The 19,588-nt window shown below is 40.6% G+C and overlaps 1 protein-coding gene across 1 annotated transcript; it reads right to left on the minus strand.

Moving 5' to 3' along the window:
• Positions 1 to 2,415: 2,415 nt before the first annotated feature.
• On the minus strand, positions 2,416 to 17,509 carry LOC126756107 (homeotic protein empty spiracles-like). The gene is given in 4 exon segments (XM_050468946.1): positions 2,416 to 2,630; positions 2,633 to 3,026; positions 4,728 to 4,885; positions 15,230 to 17,509. Coding segments are annotated over 4 exon segments (1,980 nt in total). The 5' UTR covers positions 16,545 to 17,509; the 3' UTR covers positions 2,416 to 2,517.
• Positions 17,510 to 19,588: the final 2,079 nt, after the last annotated feature.

The following is a 19,588-nucleotide window of genomic DNA, read 5'->3' on the forward strand; positions in this document are numbered from 1 at the left end:
TTCTTTAAATTCCGTCTTGAACTAGGATCAACAGAATAGACGTTTTATTGGAATGACTCGAGGATTCAAATCGAAATATTATCATACTGTTGTTTTATTTTGGTCTTGTGGCTAAGATGAAGCATCAATTGAATAATGCTCCTTTATAACCCATCTTTGGAATCTTTGAAACCTTGAGCTAATCCTAGTCTATAATGGAAGTTCTCAAAAGTGCTATTAACTTGCGTAGTTACAGTATATGCGGTGGCATGTGTGTTCGAGGGGTGGGCGTTGCGGCTCGGAGTAATAAGCTATTAACCTCGCTGACTGGATTTAAGAAGTAAGCGATGATAAAGTGATCAAAATTGCAATTATGAAAACATAATTAAATTATTAGCAAAGCCAATTAAAGTGAACATATGCGACGCGTGTAAACGGGTTCTCTGCTGAGATGCCAAATTAAAATGTGTAAAAATCGCGCAGCCACATATTTCATAATTCAATTAAGGCAAAGGCCACCACTAGGCACAGAGGCAATAAAGCAACAATAGCAGCCATAAACCATGTGTGGCATTAGGCCCTGGTGTGCGCAAATATGTTCGCAAGCGCTGATTTGTGTGTATGTGTATGCATGTGTCGAGGTAGGTGTGTGGCGGCGAGACTCTTGAAGCCCTACCGCATGCGATGAATGAATTTGCTCAAATAATACCAGTGCACATGGTCGTAGCTGAACGTTATTGGCATGCGCGGGGCGTATGAGGGACCATATTGCTCACATTTCCGCCCGACCAACTCAACGGCTCAGTGACAGACAATATATTGGTGTTTTCTTCTACAGCTGAAAGCACCTGACTTGGCACGTTATTGCGGGTTCCATCAACGAAGCCCGTCGCCGATTGGCATGTGTGCTGACGTCTATCAATTTATTGCCGCGCTAATGACACCCTTAATATGCCTAAATATGAAAGTTTGTAAACTATTATATTGACTGACAAATTGAAACGTGCGCGAGGAGGCCAGGTTGAGGACTGGCTTTCCGCTGTCCGTCGTTTTTCGATGTTGAAATTGTTTCCTGAACACTTACTATTCACAGGCAGTGTGAACGTGCATGTGTAAGTGTGTGAATCTAGTTGTTATTTACTCTCCATTTCCGCCGATTCTCGACTGGCATTGTCAGCGCCTATGCGGTGTCAGCGCCGTCGTTGTAGTCCAGACACGGCCCAACACTCGAAGCATACAATATTGCTTAAGTTTTGCACTCTTCTGTAAATGGCAGTTGGCTTGTGATACGAGTATCACAGCGGTATGGGATCATGCCTCTCAGCTCTACGCCGAACGCCGTTATTTTATTTAAATATCTATTCCGGTTCTGTACTTAGTTAGCATCGCTTTGTGTGGGGCACACAAACTTCTAACATAACTACTAACGCTCGGAGATATTACATTTGCCACAGTCGATTCTCGGCACCCAAATACATATAAATATATAAGCTGCGAGGCTTTCATATATATCTTCAAAGAGTTATTTTTTCTACTTCTGGGCAATCCGTACGGAGTTATTTGTATATTTAGGTCCATGGATATCGAAAAGCTTGGAGAGAGGTGTCATTATAACAAGAAGGTCTTCGATTATTTTATATGTTTGTTATTGATAACCAAATGCAGTTGACTTATACCTATGTATGTACAACACAAAATTACCGATTATGGAGTGCTGAAGTGCTAAACCAAAGGAAATTCGCTCATATCGGGCAGGTGTAATTTTGGCGGGTAGTGGGCGCTAAGCAATGGTGGATACGTTGGCGTTTTATTTCATTTATCGCGTTTTATATGGCAGACGCGACGGGAATGGCGTGTAAGGGTGGCGAAGTGGCAGACACAGCAGACGTTGCATGCCCCCGCGACTAAGGCAGCCAAGCGCTGTACTCCACTGCATTATGCATGAATGCAATGGACGTGCGAATTGCCTAATTGCAGCGAGACGGTAGATTTATGGCGCTTTTATTTAAATGACTTTGCTAAGGCTTAACATCTGTTGCAAGAACTGCATTGCCACAGCGGCGATTTGTAGCTCAGTGGGAGGGACAGAGACATCTTGGAAGCTCGGGCTTCCTTTGCTACACCATTAATTTTTATAATTTAATTGTTTGCATTTATTAATTATCGTAATTATTATTTATAACATTTGCTTTGCGATTTAATTATTATTACATCGTAATTGCTAATCGTAAATATATTATTACATGGCTAAGCGTCTAATTTACAAAGTAATAAATACAATTCGGTTTTGATGAATAATTTACATAAACGATGGTGTTGTTGGCATTGGAGGTTGAATATCTGCAAAGGTAAGGGAGGGGACGGGGAATGCACCTGAAGGAAAGTGTATGGGCCAACGCAAAAGCGAGACAGATGGAGTGAACGGAACAACGACTACCACCACGCCCAGTGGCCACAATTAGCTGTGGGTAAGTGAACCAGCTCTTCGGCGGCCTGAGCTTCACACTTGAGTTACTGCAATCATGGCTGTCCCGGCTGCTATTGCTGCTGTTGCTGCTGCTGCCGCTGTTGTTGTTGTTGTAAATGAAGTTGCTTTTGCTGTTGTACTTGTTGATGCAAAAACTGTTGATGTTGTATAAATTGTTGGTGTGTTGTTGTTGTTGTTGCTGCTGTTGCACCCTGAAATCTCGTTGTTCACGATGTAGTTGTTGCATTGGGCCTTGTGGCTGTTGTTGCTGCTGCTGGATATGCTGCAATTGCTCATGATGCTGCTGCAGCTGTTGCTGAAACTGTTCTCGCAATCGCTGGTGCTCTTCCGCATCCATTTCGCTGCCATAATCATCCATATCGATGACTTCATCCTCATCCTCCTCGATTAGGTCCTCCTCATCATCCTCCTCTTGATCTTCGAAACTATTCTGTGAACTGTCATTCTTGTTCGCATCATTGTCTCCAGCTTGACTGCCCTTCTGACTCTTTGAATCACTGTCGCCCTCTTGCTGCATGCGCTTGTGTTTGGTGCGACGATTTTGAAACCAAACCTTGACCTGAAAAAACAGACAATATTTAAGTATAACAGTTAATCCGATTCGAATTTCAAATAACTGCTATTATATAATGCAGGATTTTTCTTCTAACAACCTAGCTCACATTCTCGGACTACACACTCCGGCTTTACTTCTAGGCTACCACTCAGAAAATAATAACTGATTAGTTTTTCGCGGAACTGGAAGAGTAGTGGCTCAAGGGCATGTTTACTGATGTGCTGGTGCTATCTACGACACTATCCCTTAATTCAATATTCTGAAAAGTTATTCAAAGCGTTGGCAACTTGATTTTAAGCACTTTCCGCCTCACCTGCCTGTTGGAAGAAAGAGGCTATTAACCACTTTATTACTGCGACCGTTATTTGCCCGCCAGGCATAAAACACCAAAGGGTGTCAGAGAGTCAATTGGCTTGTGCGCAACTTTCCCACCCCTTCCAGATAATTTCCAACCCTTGCCTTTATCGCTTAAGGCCAAAGCTGGCGAACGACTTGAGTACCTGGTATTTACGCTTTATCCGCCGCAATTGCAACACTCGCACCAAATCCATAGCAAGGGGGTTGTTTTTACGGCTAATAACTCAAGTAGTTAGGCTGTTAACGATCAGTTGACATGCAATCACTTAAACTTAGGCCGCCGTTCAAGTTCCCATCCATTGCAATTGAACCCACAATTACCCTCAAGGACACCCTCGGCCATGGGAAAGACCGTGTGTATGTATGTGTAAATTTATGTACATAAACATGTTGTTATTGCTGTAATGCGCCCACGCCGAGGAAATTGTTGCCGTTGAACATTGGCTCAGGATTGCCGTGAATTGCCGGTTAGATGCACCCCAAAAGGAGTCATGAATTTTCATGATTTTTGGGGGTGCGGGCGTGATTAATATATGAAAGCACTTATTGAATTTGATGCCCTCAACTTAACCCTATACATATTTAACGATAAGTATCATATGTATCTCATGGTTTGTGGAGTGGGGGGAGAAATAGTTCAGGTTTGAGCAAAATTTACAGTTGGAGTCACGTGGCGGTTTTTGTTGATAGCAAATTACATAATTGTTAGATATATCCACTTAACCTGTGCAAGCTATGTTTGCAATGTCAGTTAAATACCTCGGGCCGCGCGTTAAATATAGGCAAGTTCGTTAAAAGTTCTCCGGGACTCGGCGGAAGCTAAAAATGCATGACAAAAACCACGTTGACTGCTCTGTAATTTTTTCGTCAGTTAAACTCGTTCAAGTCTTAAGTTAGTGGGGCTTCAGGGAATAAACTTTTTGAAATTATATGATTACAACACCCGGAAAAATTCCATTGTCCTTAGAAGAACCACCGCAGCTGCAAAATTGGACATAAAATGTTCCCTTTTTATTTTTAATAATTTCTTGTGACATTTTTTGACGGATATCTTTGTCCGAAGTTATTCATCGGCAGTCTCACTGTTCAGTGTTTCCTAGGTTTAAGACCCATTTCGTGTAAGTTAAATAACATAGACTGCATTGCGTTGAGCTAATACGTGTAGTTGGGCCGGTTCTGAAATAGCCATCTTTAATTCGTTAAACAAGACTATTAACTTGTCGACTCCCTGTTGCGCCTGCGGCATCCAGCATGATCCATAACTATGCATCGGTATTTGGTTACCCCGTTGAATCTACACCACCCCACACTGATGTTTTGCCACATAATATTCTCATATTTGTTTACCTGCGTCTCCGTGAGACTCAGTCCTTGCGCCAACTGCTTCCGTTCGGCTCCGACCACATAGTGATTACTCTCGAAGGCGTGCTCCAGCTTCAGAAGTTGGGTAGGTGAAAATGCAGTTCGCACACGTTTTGGTTTACGAAAGGGCTGCAGTAAGAAATCTGAAATTATAATACAGATAACATTAAGTCAGATGCGAAGATCGAGGACTTTAAATTCTTCTATAAAAATATATCGTAGTTGTGGATATATAGTATATCACTTCATATCCCTTACGTACCGCACTCACCACCTTCTACTATAGAATTAACATGTGTGGAGAAGGCGAAATTTTATTGGTTCATGCATTGGTTCACCACTATTCCCAGATGAAACTTGCAAAGCGTGAATATTCGGCGCCAGTAGCCGTGCACCAGCAGACCAGGCTAATGTCAATGCGGCACATTGACAGTTGAGCGATGGTTGATGCGACATCCTCATCTAAGGCCACTTCGCTATCATCACTTAAATTATATACACATAAGTGCCCAAGAGATACTCACTTGGGTATGCAAATAAACAATTTTCCCTCGCCAACAAAAAAAGATGTATGTGTGCGCAGCGAGTTAATCACATATTTTCCCAGCCACAATGTACCGTAATAACCAAAAAAGTACGTGAAAAGCTTTGAATTCCTCTGCTTGAAAAGTGGAAAATTGGGAAAAGTGAGCTTTGATGATTTCGCGGCCGTACTTACATATATGGCGACACACACTTTGTCATTAGCAAAAGTTTTATAAACAAATATGGCGAGGCGGCGGAGAAATGTTATGGCGCAGTAAGTATGGGAAAGTCTGTTGATGTCAGCATTTCTATTTGATTGTGCTAACGAGCTACCATCTGGTAATTTTAGGGAATTGACATCAACAATTGCAGTACGCAAATCTTCCGCTGACGCGCCATTGAATGAAAACTTATAAGCACTAAATTAAAATGCAAAACTGCAAGTTGGTATAGAGGTTGGCGGTAGTAAGGGACACAAAAGGTTTGATGTGTATATTTTCCAAACCGCTGAAGCTAACTCAATCAAACTTGCACTTTTTAGCACTGCTTCATATACGTGAAAGTGGGCAAAATCAAATAATAACCACACCTACTTACCATATAACGGTTATGTTGAAAAATACTAAAAGTGTGATAACTCAATGCATAAACGCGCCAGAGACATTAAATTTTACGGCCCAGTTGGTAGGGAAGCATTTGTGAAGATTAGACAAAAGGCGGGGCCGTGACCATCTTTAGATGAAATCCTATATCTTAGGAACTACTTGATTAATTTCTACCCAATTTGGTGTGTGAGGTTACCCAAACACTGCTATCATACACTGCGAAAATTAATCACATGGATGAAATTGAGTAGGCGTGGTTGTCTACTTCCCATAAAAAAAATCTTGCAAATTCCATTTAAGTCTTTCGCTTTACAGTTCACAAATCAAAAAGCAATAAAGTTTTCAGAATAAAATTTTGCAAGAATGGTCGAAGGCGTACTTTAACTTTTTAAGGACCCAGGCACCAAATACGTGGATCCCTTTCAATAACTTCCTCTGTTAGATTATACCGATTTCTGGGAACTTGACGACTTATTGTTTCTGTCTAACGGTCAATATGCATGAAATCTTAATGAAATCATGGCAATACTTCTACTAGTTTTCACATACCTAATATACTGGATGGAGTCATGTGTAGAAGTTCACGCAAGTGAGGAAAGTTCTCTGATCGCCATTCACTTGGGAGTGGCCAGAAATGATTCTTTTACATATGGGTCAAGCAGCTCACCACTTCCGGTCTTTGATGATATCGATATCATCGGCCTCAACACCCGCGCCGTTAGTTCTGCTTTCTCCAGGCTGTACAAGGAAGCACAGAAAATGGGTCTGGCAGTGAACGAGGGCGAAACGAAATATCTCCCGTCATCAAACAAACAGTCGTCGCACTCGCGACTAGGTTCTCACGTCACTGTTGACAGTCAAAACTTTGAAGTCGTAGATGATTTCGTTTATCTTGGAACCAGCGTAAACACCACCAACAATGTCAGCCTAGAAATCCAACGCAGGATTGCTCTTGCCAACAGGTGCTACTTCGGACTGATTAGGCAATTGAGAAGCAAAGTCCTCTCTCGACGAACAAAACCCAAACTCTATAAGTCGCTCATAATTCCCGTCCTGCTATATGGTGCAGAGGCATGGACGATGACAACAACCGATGAGTCGACGTTACGAGTTTTCGAGAGAAAAATTCTGCGAAAGATTTATGGTCCTTTGCGTGTTGGCCACGGCGAATATCGCATTCGATGGAACGAAGAGCTGTACGAGATATACGACGACATTGACATAGTTCAGCGAATTAAAAGACAGCGGCTACGCTGGCTAGGTCATGTTGTCCGGATGGATGAAAACACTCCAGCTCTGAAAGTAATCGACGCAGTACCCGCCGGGGGAAGAAAAGGAAGAGGAAGACCACCACTCCGCAGGAAGGACCAAGTGGAGAAGGACCTGGCTTCGCTTGGAATATCCAATTGGCGCCACGTAGCGAAAAGAAGAAACGACTGGCGCGCTGTTGTTAACTCGGCTATAATCGCGTAAGCGGTGCCTACGCCAATTAAGAAGAAGAAGAAGAATATACTGACTTTCTAGCATCCATTTGACATTATACCCTATATATTGGTTAACCTATGAGATTTCTCAAATCAATTAGAGATATCTTTCTGGTAATATATCGCAATACCAAATGTAGATAAAATTTAGTCAAAATATACCCTAGCCCCTTATACCTTATATAAGAAAATTGATCAGAATTATAATCTTTATCTATTTATCTTTAAATTTCTGGTTGGCTTTATACTGTATATATTGGTCAATATATCTGTTATATTAAAAAAATATAGTTGTATGCCGAACATATGTTAAATTGCTCTAGGAGTTCCTCAGCTCTCATGCCCTACAAATAATCATTTTCATTGTAACAGAATGAATTTGCGATTTTCATTTATTAAATTTAGCTTAGATTTAGTTTATATCACTTACATATATGTATGTACATAAATCATATGACTTAATTCGGTGGTTCTTAACATTAATATTTTTTACTTGCAAAGTGTAGTATGGATACTATGTGAGACTACGACTTATAATAAACGTTAATATGATACCAAACATGATTGTAAGATATAGGGCGAAAATGGTTTTTTTCTATGGCTTTTAATAAGATGTCTTGTAAATTTATTATCAATTTCGTAAAAAACCGTATTGTGAGAATTTTGGAACTTCAGAATTTGCGTGGCTTCTAGTTCCTAAATGTCGAAGATATTTTGTAAAAATTCACTTTTGTTCGAACCACCTCATGAAACTTGTAGGTAGGTAGATATAAAGGGGGGGCGGCAGAACATTCTTGGCCCCGGGCGCCCGAAGTTGTAGCTACGCCACTGATTGTAATCTTTTCATCTATTCATCGAATATTCTCGGCTTAGATAAAAAAAGGTTTAAAGTACTCTGAATATTTTAGTGAGCTGATATATAATGAAGGCTAGGGTATCCCTTGTCCTTTTACAGTAGTTTTTGTTTTCCACAAAGCGTTCTCATATAGGGATCTTTCATCTTTATCCAATTCGAAGTAAGGCGATTTGTCACAAGCACTTGTCTACTCATCGTTGTTTTAGCAATAGGGTTTTGCCAAATCAACGAACTTAGATCTCTGGGACTTCTCAAAATAATATAGACAATTTCTATTTCGCTTGAAAAATACTATAGCAGAAAGAGCTTACTAGCGGTGCTACAGACTTAAGCCAATTGTATTGAATGTCAGCTGAAGTATATCGAAGTCGGCATCGCTATTTATAAAGAAAGAGCTTAGACTAAAATGGTATTAAGAAAAGCTCACTCACTGGCGAAAAATAAATGAAGAATTCCACTTTTCCGGTTTCGGCAGTTTGAAGTGCAGATGAATGCTGCAAATCATTTAAACCGTTACTAATGACTGAACAATAATTTATTTTAAAATTTATTTCAAATCGCCAATATTTCCCTTTCACGGAGTCCTCAAGTTTCTTCTTTTTTGGTCGCTATAATCTATTCAAAACAATTACTCGCACATGTTGCACAAAGTATAACTGCTCCTTTCCGATATTGTGCTATGACATTTTGATGATCAACTCCGTTTTAATGGGGTTTGCAAAAGATGAACTGAGAGTATGGAACAATCACGTGTAATTGCTGTCCAAAATCGAATTATATATGCGAGTGCAACAACAACAATCAGGAGGTTCGCAGTGACGATTTTTTCGCATTCTTTAGAGCATCTCTGTTACGAGCTCCTTACAACAATAACAAAGCCGTAAAAGATGCATAACATTTCAGGTGTTACTTTGATGAATTACGTCTATCTGTGTAAATCGTCGTACTTCATCGTGTTTTTACGGTCAATCGACATTGTACTCCGTTGATTTTGTAGCGATACACCGCGACGGCATGATAAAGAATAATCATCTCTTATATATGGCTGTGTGTATGTGTTCATATATTTGGCTGTATGACAAAAGAAGGCGTGCCGGCGGTAACAGCCCTGAGGAGGCTATTAGAAAGTTACCGCTGTGCGTGCGCGCGTTGCATCGGCTCTTCGAAGAAATGCGGTAAAAAGGGTTTCCCTATTCAGTTCTGGGGCTCATAGTGTTGTGCACACATATATTTGCTTTGTGTTAATCAAGCATCAGCCTCAAGGGACACCAAATATACATACTCTGGAAATTTTAATTAGATTTTTTCGTTTCACAATAAATGCGTATATAAAGCGATTGTTGGACCTGCTAATATGATTTTAATAATTTTTCGAATGGTTATGCATTTCTTGGAATTCAAGAAGGCTTGCATGTGTTCCTTTGATGTGCACATTTGTGTTTGTGTTCGGATCACAATACGAGTATCCTATTGTGTTAGGGCTAGACTCGCAGGGGAAAACATCGACCTAATTGCTATTCACACATGTAGATTTTTAATTAACTTTTAAGTTGCTTGAGCGTAAAGTTCATGCTTAGCAAGTTTCTGGAAAAGTCAACATTTTGACATTTGTACATGCAACCACTTCGATTGGCAAGCTAAACTGGATCTTGTACACCACTCCAAATATATGTATGTATGTATGTACATAGCACTTCTGTTGTTACTCAGCAATAAAAGGAATGACGAATGGTTGCAAGCGAGAAATCGCTTTATTGTAGCGCTCGTTTACACCACCGCGCATTTGCATAACACAGCCGCCATTTCGAAATCGTCCTCATCATCGTCATTAAAACTAACAACCTGCCATGAGGCGAGCTAAACGCTGTCGACCACTGTTTTCCTGTACACGTCGAACTAATGTGTATTTGTAATATCAGCGTTGCATCGCATTTACAGTGGCGGGTTTTCTGCACGCTCGGCGGTTCCTCACGTCGGACGCGATCGGTTCCACAAGTTCGTACTAGCCGTCTCCATCACGAATAGTAGCAGAATTTTTCCTTATTCGAATTCAACACTTCAATATTAAGATGGTGTTCGCACGATTGCTCCTGGTTAGCGCCGAAAAAGAGACTAAAGACTTCAATGAGAGAGAAACTCGAAACACGAGTGTTTTGATTTGGGAACGCACTTATTAAATTCAGTTGAACTTTTCGCATTAAAGCTTCTCCGACATTTATTTCTTAATAGAATAACTATGAATTTTAGTGCTGCACAAGTACCTCTCTCGGGCCGGCCAAAGACTGAGAGTTGCGCTTGACCGTTCGCAGACTGTCAACTGAAACGCACCTGGCAGCTGTTTACTTTACTGACAAGCGCTTATATACATATGTACATATGTATGTATGTGTAACCGAGCGTCTCCTGAGTTCATCACATTAAAATATACAGATGTTTAACATTCTGTTGCAAATGAGAGCAAAAACACTGGTCCAATGTTGTTGTACGCCATTTAAAGTGTCAAGTCGAGCTCTAAGCGAAACAATTGCCGCCAGACGTCAAATAGTTAACTGTTTTGTACGGTCGTGTGTATGTATGTATTTGAAAGACAGTTTCATCCCTCAGACCATTTTTTATTGACGACGGATCGCTATTAATATATTTGTCCTATTTTACTCCCCCTCTCTTATTGTTTTTTAATCGATTTTTTTTTGAACACGCGTTGCAATTACTTCCGAACAACAGTTATGTTTGCAATCACAACTTCATTCGACACTTTTCACGAACACACAACTACTTTAACATACGCGCATCTCACATCGCGCAAAATGAGGACTTTTGTGTAATATCTTTAGATAAAGGTTTATTTTCATCGCTCATATTTAGGTCATAGGTCACCTCGGATTAAAGTTTAATAAAGTGTACTGAAAAGCCAAAGATCAACAAATAGAAAGAAAACTTGATAGAAAAATGTTTTGAAATTTATAGAAACGAAATAATTTGTACAACTTGTGATAAAAATTTGAAATTTAAATATTTAGGCTTATACAAACCAATTTAAACTTTTGTTTACAAGTTTCAAAAGGGTTACTTTTGTTTGCAGTAAGCTCGAGTGTTATATTAAAAGTGCGTTTTAATTCTTCTATTATTTGAGATTCTTTGTATGGGAAAAGTCAATTGCAGCACTTCCCAGAAGCTCGAAAGCATCCAAAAGCTCAACGACGAAAATACGTAAGCATCTTGATTTACTTCCGCAGCTTTCCTGACAATTCCAAAAAGGAATTTAACCGAGCGATTCTGTACTGTGATACAGGCACAAGTCTCCAAAGTTGAGATTTTCAATTAGATACAATTTTGGTGACTTGAGACGATTTTGCAATTCAGTACGTGACAGTCACAAACATCTCTCAAAAACGAACGGGTCTAATCAGCTCTTACATTTCATTATTTAGAGATGTATTTACATTTGAATAAATAATAAATATGTCGATAACAAATATTAAATTTTCTATAACATAGTCAAAAACATAATCTTTATATATAAGAAGTACGTGTCACATTGTTCGTCCGCGATGGACTCCTATTTACTGAACCGATTTTTTTTTAACTAACCTAGAAGGAACGTTCCAAAGTAAACAGGACTTATTGAATCTAGCGCCCCTGGTGGCGTCATCTATATGTCGACTGGTGCGTTAGAATCTGCTATCTTTATCGATTGTCTAGTGAGAATTTCATGACATTTCATTGATTGGAAGTGAAGTTATTGCGTTTTAAGTGTCAGTATGTTTGTGTTATCGGTGTGAAAATGAGCTTCGAACAAAAAGACCAACAGTAAATTTTGTTTTATTTTTTATTTAATGAAACAAGTTTATGGCGATGATTGCCTATCCCGTAGCAGAGTGCACGAGTGGTCTCAACTTTTTCAAAGTGGTCTTGAGGACATAAATGACGATCAACGTGTGGTCCAATCAAAATCCGTGATCACCGGAAATTCCATCGAAACTGTGGGTGAATTCATCAAAAATCTGCCGAAATTATCAGTAAAATTCATGGAAATGGAATTGAACATCTCCAAAACATCGATTTATTTCATTTTGACCGAACATTTGAACGTGTTCGCGAAGATGAAAGTTGGCGTGCAATAAACGCGCCATCTCATCGATCGACGTTATGCAGACGTAGCGGCCATTCAAAAGGCTTGTTCCGGCATACTGGCGGCCATATCGGCCAACGAGCTAAAACACTCGTTCGACATGCTTTTGAACCGTGCAACAAGCTGCATTGAAGCAGAAGGAGACTATTTTCAATCAAATAAATAGATTTTGCCGAAAAATACCATTTGTTCTGTTTTTCTTTTGTAAAGTTCTGTTTACTTTGGAACGCACTTTATAGAAGATAGGATACAATCTATAAATACAATACAGTGAAAGCTCTATTAAAAAAAGCTCTATTAAGCGGACAACTATTAACTCGACAGAACCTCAAGTACAGTCCCTTGTTTCTTATACCGACAAAAACGTTTTCGCCTTATTCGTAAATAAAATTGTCACTGTATTGAAGAGTTAATTATATGAATAATAGTATAAATGTATACCACAGCAACCTGTGGCCGGATCCACTAGTTACCAATAAATGTAAAAATATATGTTGACTTTGTTTAAAATAATTACGAAATTTATGCAAAATTGATTATTTTTAACTATTTCGTGTTTGAGTTACTTACAAAATTTAAAAAACGACAATCGGTTAATATCTAGCTAACTATCAGGTCACAAATTTGAGACAATATTTTGAGACTTACGCTAGAGACTGTTTCGTGAATAGTAACTAGTCACAAATTGAGACTTTTCCTCAAAATGCCTCTCACTAGTGACAAGTGACTGGAGACTGCTTACAGAATCGCGGTATAAAACTGATTTATGCACAGCGAAGGTTGGGGAAGTGTGCTTAACAATGCTACATTCAAAAATTAAAAATAAAAAAATAAATGCAACTAATTTCAGAAGAAAATACTTTCAGAAAGAGCTAATCTGTGTGTAAACAAATTCATAAAACTCCGCTCAGAGTACAACGCTAAAAAAAGTACTAAATAAGTGCTCATAAAACCTTTCAGTGTTTCCATAAAACAGTTTCTGACACATTTTCACAAATGGCCAATTATTATAGCCATTGGTTGGTTGGTCGAAATAGTGCTACCCAACATTTTAAAGTACAGTTAGTGCTTTGGAAAATCGTCTAGCCAGTCACCGTTTCTTTGAGTTTTCACTTTGGCTTGGTATGTAAAATGAGAAAATGTGCTTAAAGTATGAAGAGGACGGTACCTCCGGTGAGCAATAAAACTCGGCCTAAGTAAACCTTAAGATACAACCGAAGCTGATGAACTGATTTAATGAATAATTCTTATATACCTTAACTGATTCATCGATCGTTATAGCACTTAATAGCCCATTTAATAGGAATCATCTGAACAAGTTGAGACAGACTTGGAGGATAATTGCAAAAGTGTCTGTCGTTTTTTACATAGTTCGTGTGTTGTGTCCTGCAAATGGACTTATTGCGACATGGATTGTACCAAGTTTAATTGTTGTATCCCCCTAATATTCGGCACTCAAATAGAGCAGATAACTCTAACTTTTGTTGTCATTTGATGACAATTACTCATTTGTTATCAACAGTTAAGGCATGAGTTCCGTTAGAAAAAATATACAACAACATTAAGTCAGTTATCGATGTGTATGTGTGCTTACGTGTGTGTATGTAATTTGGAGGCATGCCTTTCGTGCGTAGCGAAAGGTGCGTCAAATAAAGTAATTGGATGATGATAAATGGAGCATTTTGAGGGAGTTCAGATGACAGCGGAATTAATGCGGAGGAGATGGAAATGTGGAAATTCACCCAAAACTCTTTAAACGGCAACGCTTGTCATTTTTTCTTACTCGATTTGCCTCTTTACTCTGCTAATTTTAAGTAAAAGTCGAAGAAGCCTCAATTAAAAACGCATTAGCTTCGGTGCTGCCGATACACACCGAAGTAGGCGCGCGCAAATGTGTATATGAAAACATACGTATGTATGTGTGTGTGCATATGTGTCATTGCGTGGAAAGTTAAAAGTTGAACAAAGCCATGTAGAGCGGGCGCCTGCCTTGCCCAGCCACAAGCGCCGCTCTTTGAGCCCATGCCTTATGTGCATGTGGATGTGTGCGTGTGTCGGCTTGCGTCCAAATGTAGCATAATCGCTTTTTATTTTCCTCTCACATTTTTATTCTATATTACAGTTTTGTTTTGTGCTGTTCGGTTGCATGACACTAACTTGCATCCATTCATGTTAACGATGTGTGCCATGTTGTTCAAACAATTTAATTAAAATGTAATTTATTTCAAATTGCTATACCTACGCGTACACTTCGGAGGTTTGACCGCTACTTAGCTTGTTAAAGCAGTCTGTGCCTCTTTGCCATTTGGTCACAGTCCCAATTCTCAGGTGAAGTGCTTGCACCACTGTGAGCCGAGTCCTAACTGTGGCTAAGTGTGCACTAATTTACTTGTAATAAATGGATGTTTCGTCGCTGGACGAGTGGAAGAGGAGGCGTTCCCAAACATTTCGTATAATTATGATGTTTCTAATGAAATTGATGAATATTCTGGGAGAGATGTTATTACGTTTGGATTCCTGGGTATTATGATAAGCAACTTGTTTCGGATCAATTGGAGAATCACTATGTTTGATCACTAGAAAATGATATTTGGTACGCTCTTCGTACATTTCTTCAGTGTCGAAGCAAAAAAGCTTGGAGTAAATAGTATTTATAATATCTAAGACTCTAGATCAACCACTTTAATAAAGAGCTCCAAATTGTATCAGTGGAAAGGTGTACAATATAATTGATATTTTTTATTTGTGGCCGTTGAAAAGTCTAAGAAGGTTCCTGGTAAAAGTTATAACTAAATAAGTCCAAGTTCTCAAATCAAACATAACGTCATGGCTCAAATTGATAAGAATTACTCATGTTATGAATTGTTATGATTGTGAAGACTTACTGCCGGGAAATCGATGTGGGAATATCCGTCCATGTCTACTGAGCAGCCAGGGGTAGAGAGGGTAACTATCGCGGATCATGTGTGGGCCGCCGAAGTGAGGATGATGAGGGCCGGGAGGGAACAGGGCCATCGGATGACCGCTTGGCAGATGAGCACCTGGATGATGTTGTTGTTGTTGCTGCTGATGGTGATGGTGCGCCAAGGCAGCAGCCATTTGGAACTGAGCGGCCAAAAAGTGTGGATTGGAAGGTGGGGGTGGTGGTGCAACCACACCGGACGTCGAGGGTTGTGGCGGCATACCAAGGGGTTGTGATAGAGGTGGAGGTCCAGGGGCTTGTATCGTTGGCGTGTTACTACCTTCTAAAGACACGGGAGCTCCGCCGCCAGCATTGCCAGACTGAAGTAAAGCTAAACTTTGTGGAGCTTGTAGAGGTAATGGACGAATCAGACCTGCTGGTATACCAGGCACATGAATTGGTCGCTTGTTAAGCTCGCCAATTGTGACGCCACCGCTACTTGGCGTTTGTGGTGATCGTGGTGTAGTGCGGCTATGTGGCGGTGTTGGTGAAGGCGATGGACTTCGACTTCGGTTAACGGTGGCATTGTGCTCTTGAGAAGATACTACTGACTGGCGGGAAGGAGAGCGGGACCTAGTGCGTGATCGGCACCTGCCGGTCATGGACGGACTACTGCATTCTCGTTCTGGTGAATAATCCAATATGGAACGCCGGCGGCAATAAATAAGTCCCAATGGTGGCCGTGATAAAGCAGTTGAATGCTGATCCGCCGCTGAGTTGATGGGACGATAGTTAACAGAAAAGTTATTCCTTAATTCTATTGGCTGTTGGCAATGATGAGAGTCTTCGCTGTGGCTGAGGCTTATGCGGCTTGGAGGTCGCTCATAGGCGAGCAATAGACGACTCCGATCGCGCTCACCATTTGTGCGTTCATCGGGACTGTCACTGCGTTGCGAGGAAGAGAGTGGTGGAGAAATAGCAGATGGTCGCATAGGCCGTAAGTCCGTTGGATGCGCAGAACCGCTAATATCGCGTTTGTTGGTGCTACTGTTGACATTACTGCCAACAATAGAATCGATACTGAACGCCAACTTTGGTTTAATCGACGCAGTAGTAACGGTAGCTGTTCCCATGGTTGTGGTGGTGGTTGCAATGTCTTCAGACTGCGCCGTGGACACGGCGACTGCGGCTGCTGCCGCTGCAGCTGCTGCCATAGATGATGGGGTTAGACCCACGACAAATGGATTAATAGGCGCCATTGGCAGCATGTTGAACGGTTGACGACTGCACGTGACCATTTGCGAAACAGCGATCAACACAATCTATCACGAACGAGTGTTAGTACGCGCGCGCGAATTGAAAGCGAAATTCGTGCGACCGATCCAAACAGGAAATGCAACTATCACTTGATAACGGTTAGACCGAATGCTGGCCAGCGCCACTTTTAAATTAATACACAATGGTTGAGAGGCCCAGCTTGTGGCAAGAAAACACTTCGCGGTTTGTTGGTTAATTGAAATCCCGACAACTCGTTAACACAAATAAATGCTTGATTTACTAGCTGCGGTGATAACAATGCAAACACAATTGACATGTGGCAACGCTTCACTAACTTCACAATGTATGAGACACTAAACCCGCACCATTCGATCGGCTGACAGTTCCCACTGAGGAAGAGTGCATCCGCAGTTTCAGATGAGTAGTGACACCGACAAACGAGACCGCAATTGTGAATCGGTTATAAGCAACAGCAGCGCTGGCGATGCCGCAACTGTGTTGGTGTAGCGTAACGGTTGCGCTTGAATTGACAAGCTGTCAACGCCATAATGTGCCTCAAAGCGTTTAATTGCGCACACACGCACGCACAGCAGCCGCGCTCAATACATATACATATGTACACTCCGCTTAAAATCACAATGCCCACGCGCCTTTCTGCGAGACTTCACGCGGGATTCTGCATCTCCTTTAAATGGGGACTTCAACCGAATTAGTTGTTATTTAGTTGTTCATTAACGGCGACAACTACCTTTTTTGGCACTCAAAGGTGCTTCACAAGCGAAATTATTGTTTCTTTTAGTTTAGGAAATCTTGCGACGGTAAATCGCGCTGCTCCCGCTTTGCTTGTAAAATATCAACGTTGCGATTCAGCGAAATGTAAACGCCCGCTTTCGCTCGTGTCGCGTCGTACTTTAATGACGCAGCGGTGCGAGAGCTTATCGCCGCTATGCATAGCCAGGCACCAGCCACCAGGCGCGACCACTGTTGCTGCATGCAAGAACGGAATAAAATGGAAAAGGTGCTGCATCGGCCGCTGAGTGGCCGTCTAATCGCGCCAAATAGTTGTCTCACTCTCTTGCCTACGTCAAGGGAACGATAACGGCGACGGCAACGCCGAAACCTGTCCGTACGCTTTTCGAGTGGACGGGGACGAGCGCAGCTTTTTGGTGGAGTGTGATTTTGAGAGTGATAATATGTTCTCAATTACGCGGCAGCCAGCGTAGGCGTTCTCTGCATTGCTGCTCTCACTACATATATATGTATAATACTGACGAGAAGCCACACATATTAGTGCATAGTATGTATATGTAAATATGTACATATGTATATGTTATGCTCGCCCTGTATGTATTTACATGTGCACGGAGTTGTTAAGTCAACAGTTAGATATTGTACTGGTTATTTATATGGTAATGGTTATTTTGATTGACATTAAATACATGTTCTAATTACAATAATTAATTAAGCAGTTGAAGTGTCCAACACGAAGAATCGAAACGAGCGTGTCGCTTGAGGTTTGTAATTATGAGCTTGCAGTGAATAATTCATAGAAGAGCACTTATGTATGTATATTGGAAAGGGAGCACAGACTGCCATTTTTCCCCCTATTTATAATCCTTGCGAATCCCTGAATTCACAATTTTTACATTATGATTGAACACATGTATTATGTATATATACATACATATGTATGTATGTATGTGTGTATCATATAATTCTGTAGATATTTCTGTTGAAAATTCGGAATATCGTTGATGTTTGTAGGCGGGTGAGATATACTCTTTCTTTGAATTTCATTCGCTGCAATTGTTTCTGAATACGGAACATTTCCCAGTCAATCCCGTTTTCCAACTTGGCAATTCTACCGTTGAAATGAGAGTATGACCAAACACCTTCATCTTCTTCGCAGTACCTAAACCTCTGCTATCAAATTTCCCTATTTTGGGATGCTTTCGATTCTACGGGCTGAGGACCTTTCTCAATAACTTCTTTGCCTGCTTGTTAGGAACCCGTTTCATAATTATGAAACATATATTGTTTTATAAATTTCAAATAACTTTAATATTAGACAAACTGCAGACAGAAGGGACAAAACGTCGACAACGCGTATATACATACATATGTATAGAATGTATGTAGAGTATATTTCAATTTTTTCTTTTTCTAAAATCAATGAACTGGAGTAAAATGAAGAGCGTTGTGATCGTTAGAGAGAGAGGCAGTTCGCCAATCAGCATTGCACGGTAACTTTGGGCGATGTTTTGCGGCAAAAACAATTTACTTCACGGCTGGGGAAGAGTGTTAAACTTCATTGCAACAAAAAAGCTTGAGCATAGCTGCTGGTGGTGGAGTTTTCGTGGAACAAATACAGAGGCAACGTCGTCGTGGTCATTGAAGAGCGAGCAGAATCATTAAACGTGTTTGTGGTTTTTTCCTCATTCATCGCCCCAAAGCGTCCGCTTCACACACTGCATCTCCATCACCATCTCTGTTGAGTCCGCTCCTGCAGCATCACTGAATTGGTGGCGTGTTGAAATGGGCGGTAACCGTATGCTGTTTACTTTGTTATTTGTATTTTTATTTGTGCTCCTGGATTGTTTATGTGTTCATATGTTTGTATTTGTGCCCAGGGAGATTGCAAATACTTTACGCTTAGAGTGGCGCGTCAGCTATTGCTGCTCAAGATTTCTGATAAACACTTTTCTTCATACATGCATACTTATATATGTATATATGTATATTTGTATCCTTGCATTGGTGTTGCAATAAGACGAACATCATGCATGTATTTTGCACGTTATTGTTGTAGGCAATGCGATTTGTGCAATGATGTTTTCTTTGCTGCAACACCAGCATCCCTAAAGTAAGCGGTTTCAGTCATGATTTTGTTCTCAATTGCAGCCAATTTGAACTTCGAGTGCTGTATCTATGTAATTTTGTTTCTCTCGTTTTCCTTTAAGCTTTACCATGCACATACATGCATACATATGTATGTATACATGCACTGTAGGCGCAGTGGTGCATGAGTTGTGAAAATAAACACCTCGTTAAGCGCGCATCACAG

This window comes from Bactrocera neohumeralis, chromosome 2, assembly GCF_024586455.1.
Source record: "Bactrocera neohumeralis isolate Rockhampton chromosome 2, APGP_CSIRO_Bneo_wtdbg2-racon-allhic-juicebox.fasta_v2, whole genome shotgun sequence".
In the NCBI taxonomy this organism is placed as follows: domain Eukaryota; kingdom Metazoa; phylum Arthropoda; class Insecta; order Diptera; family Tephritidae; genus Bactrocera; species Bactrocera neohumeralis.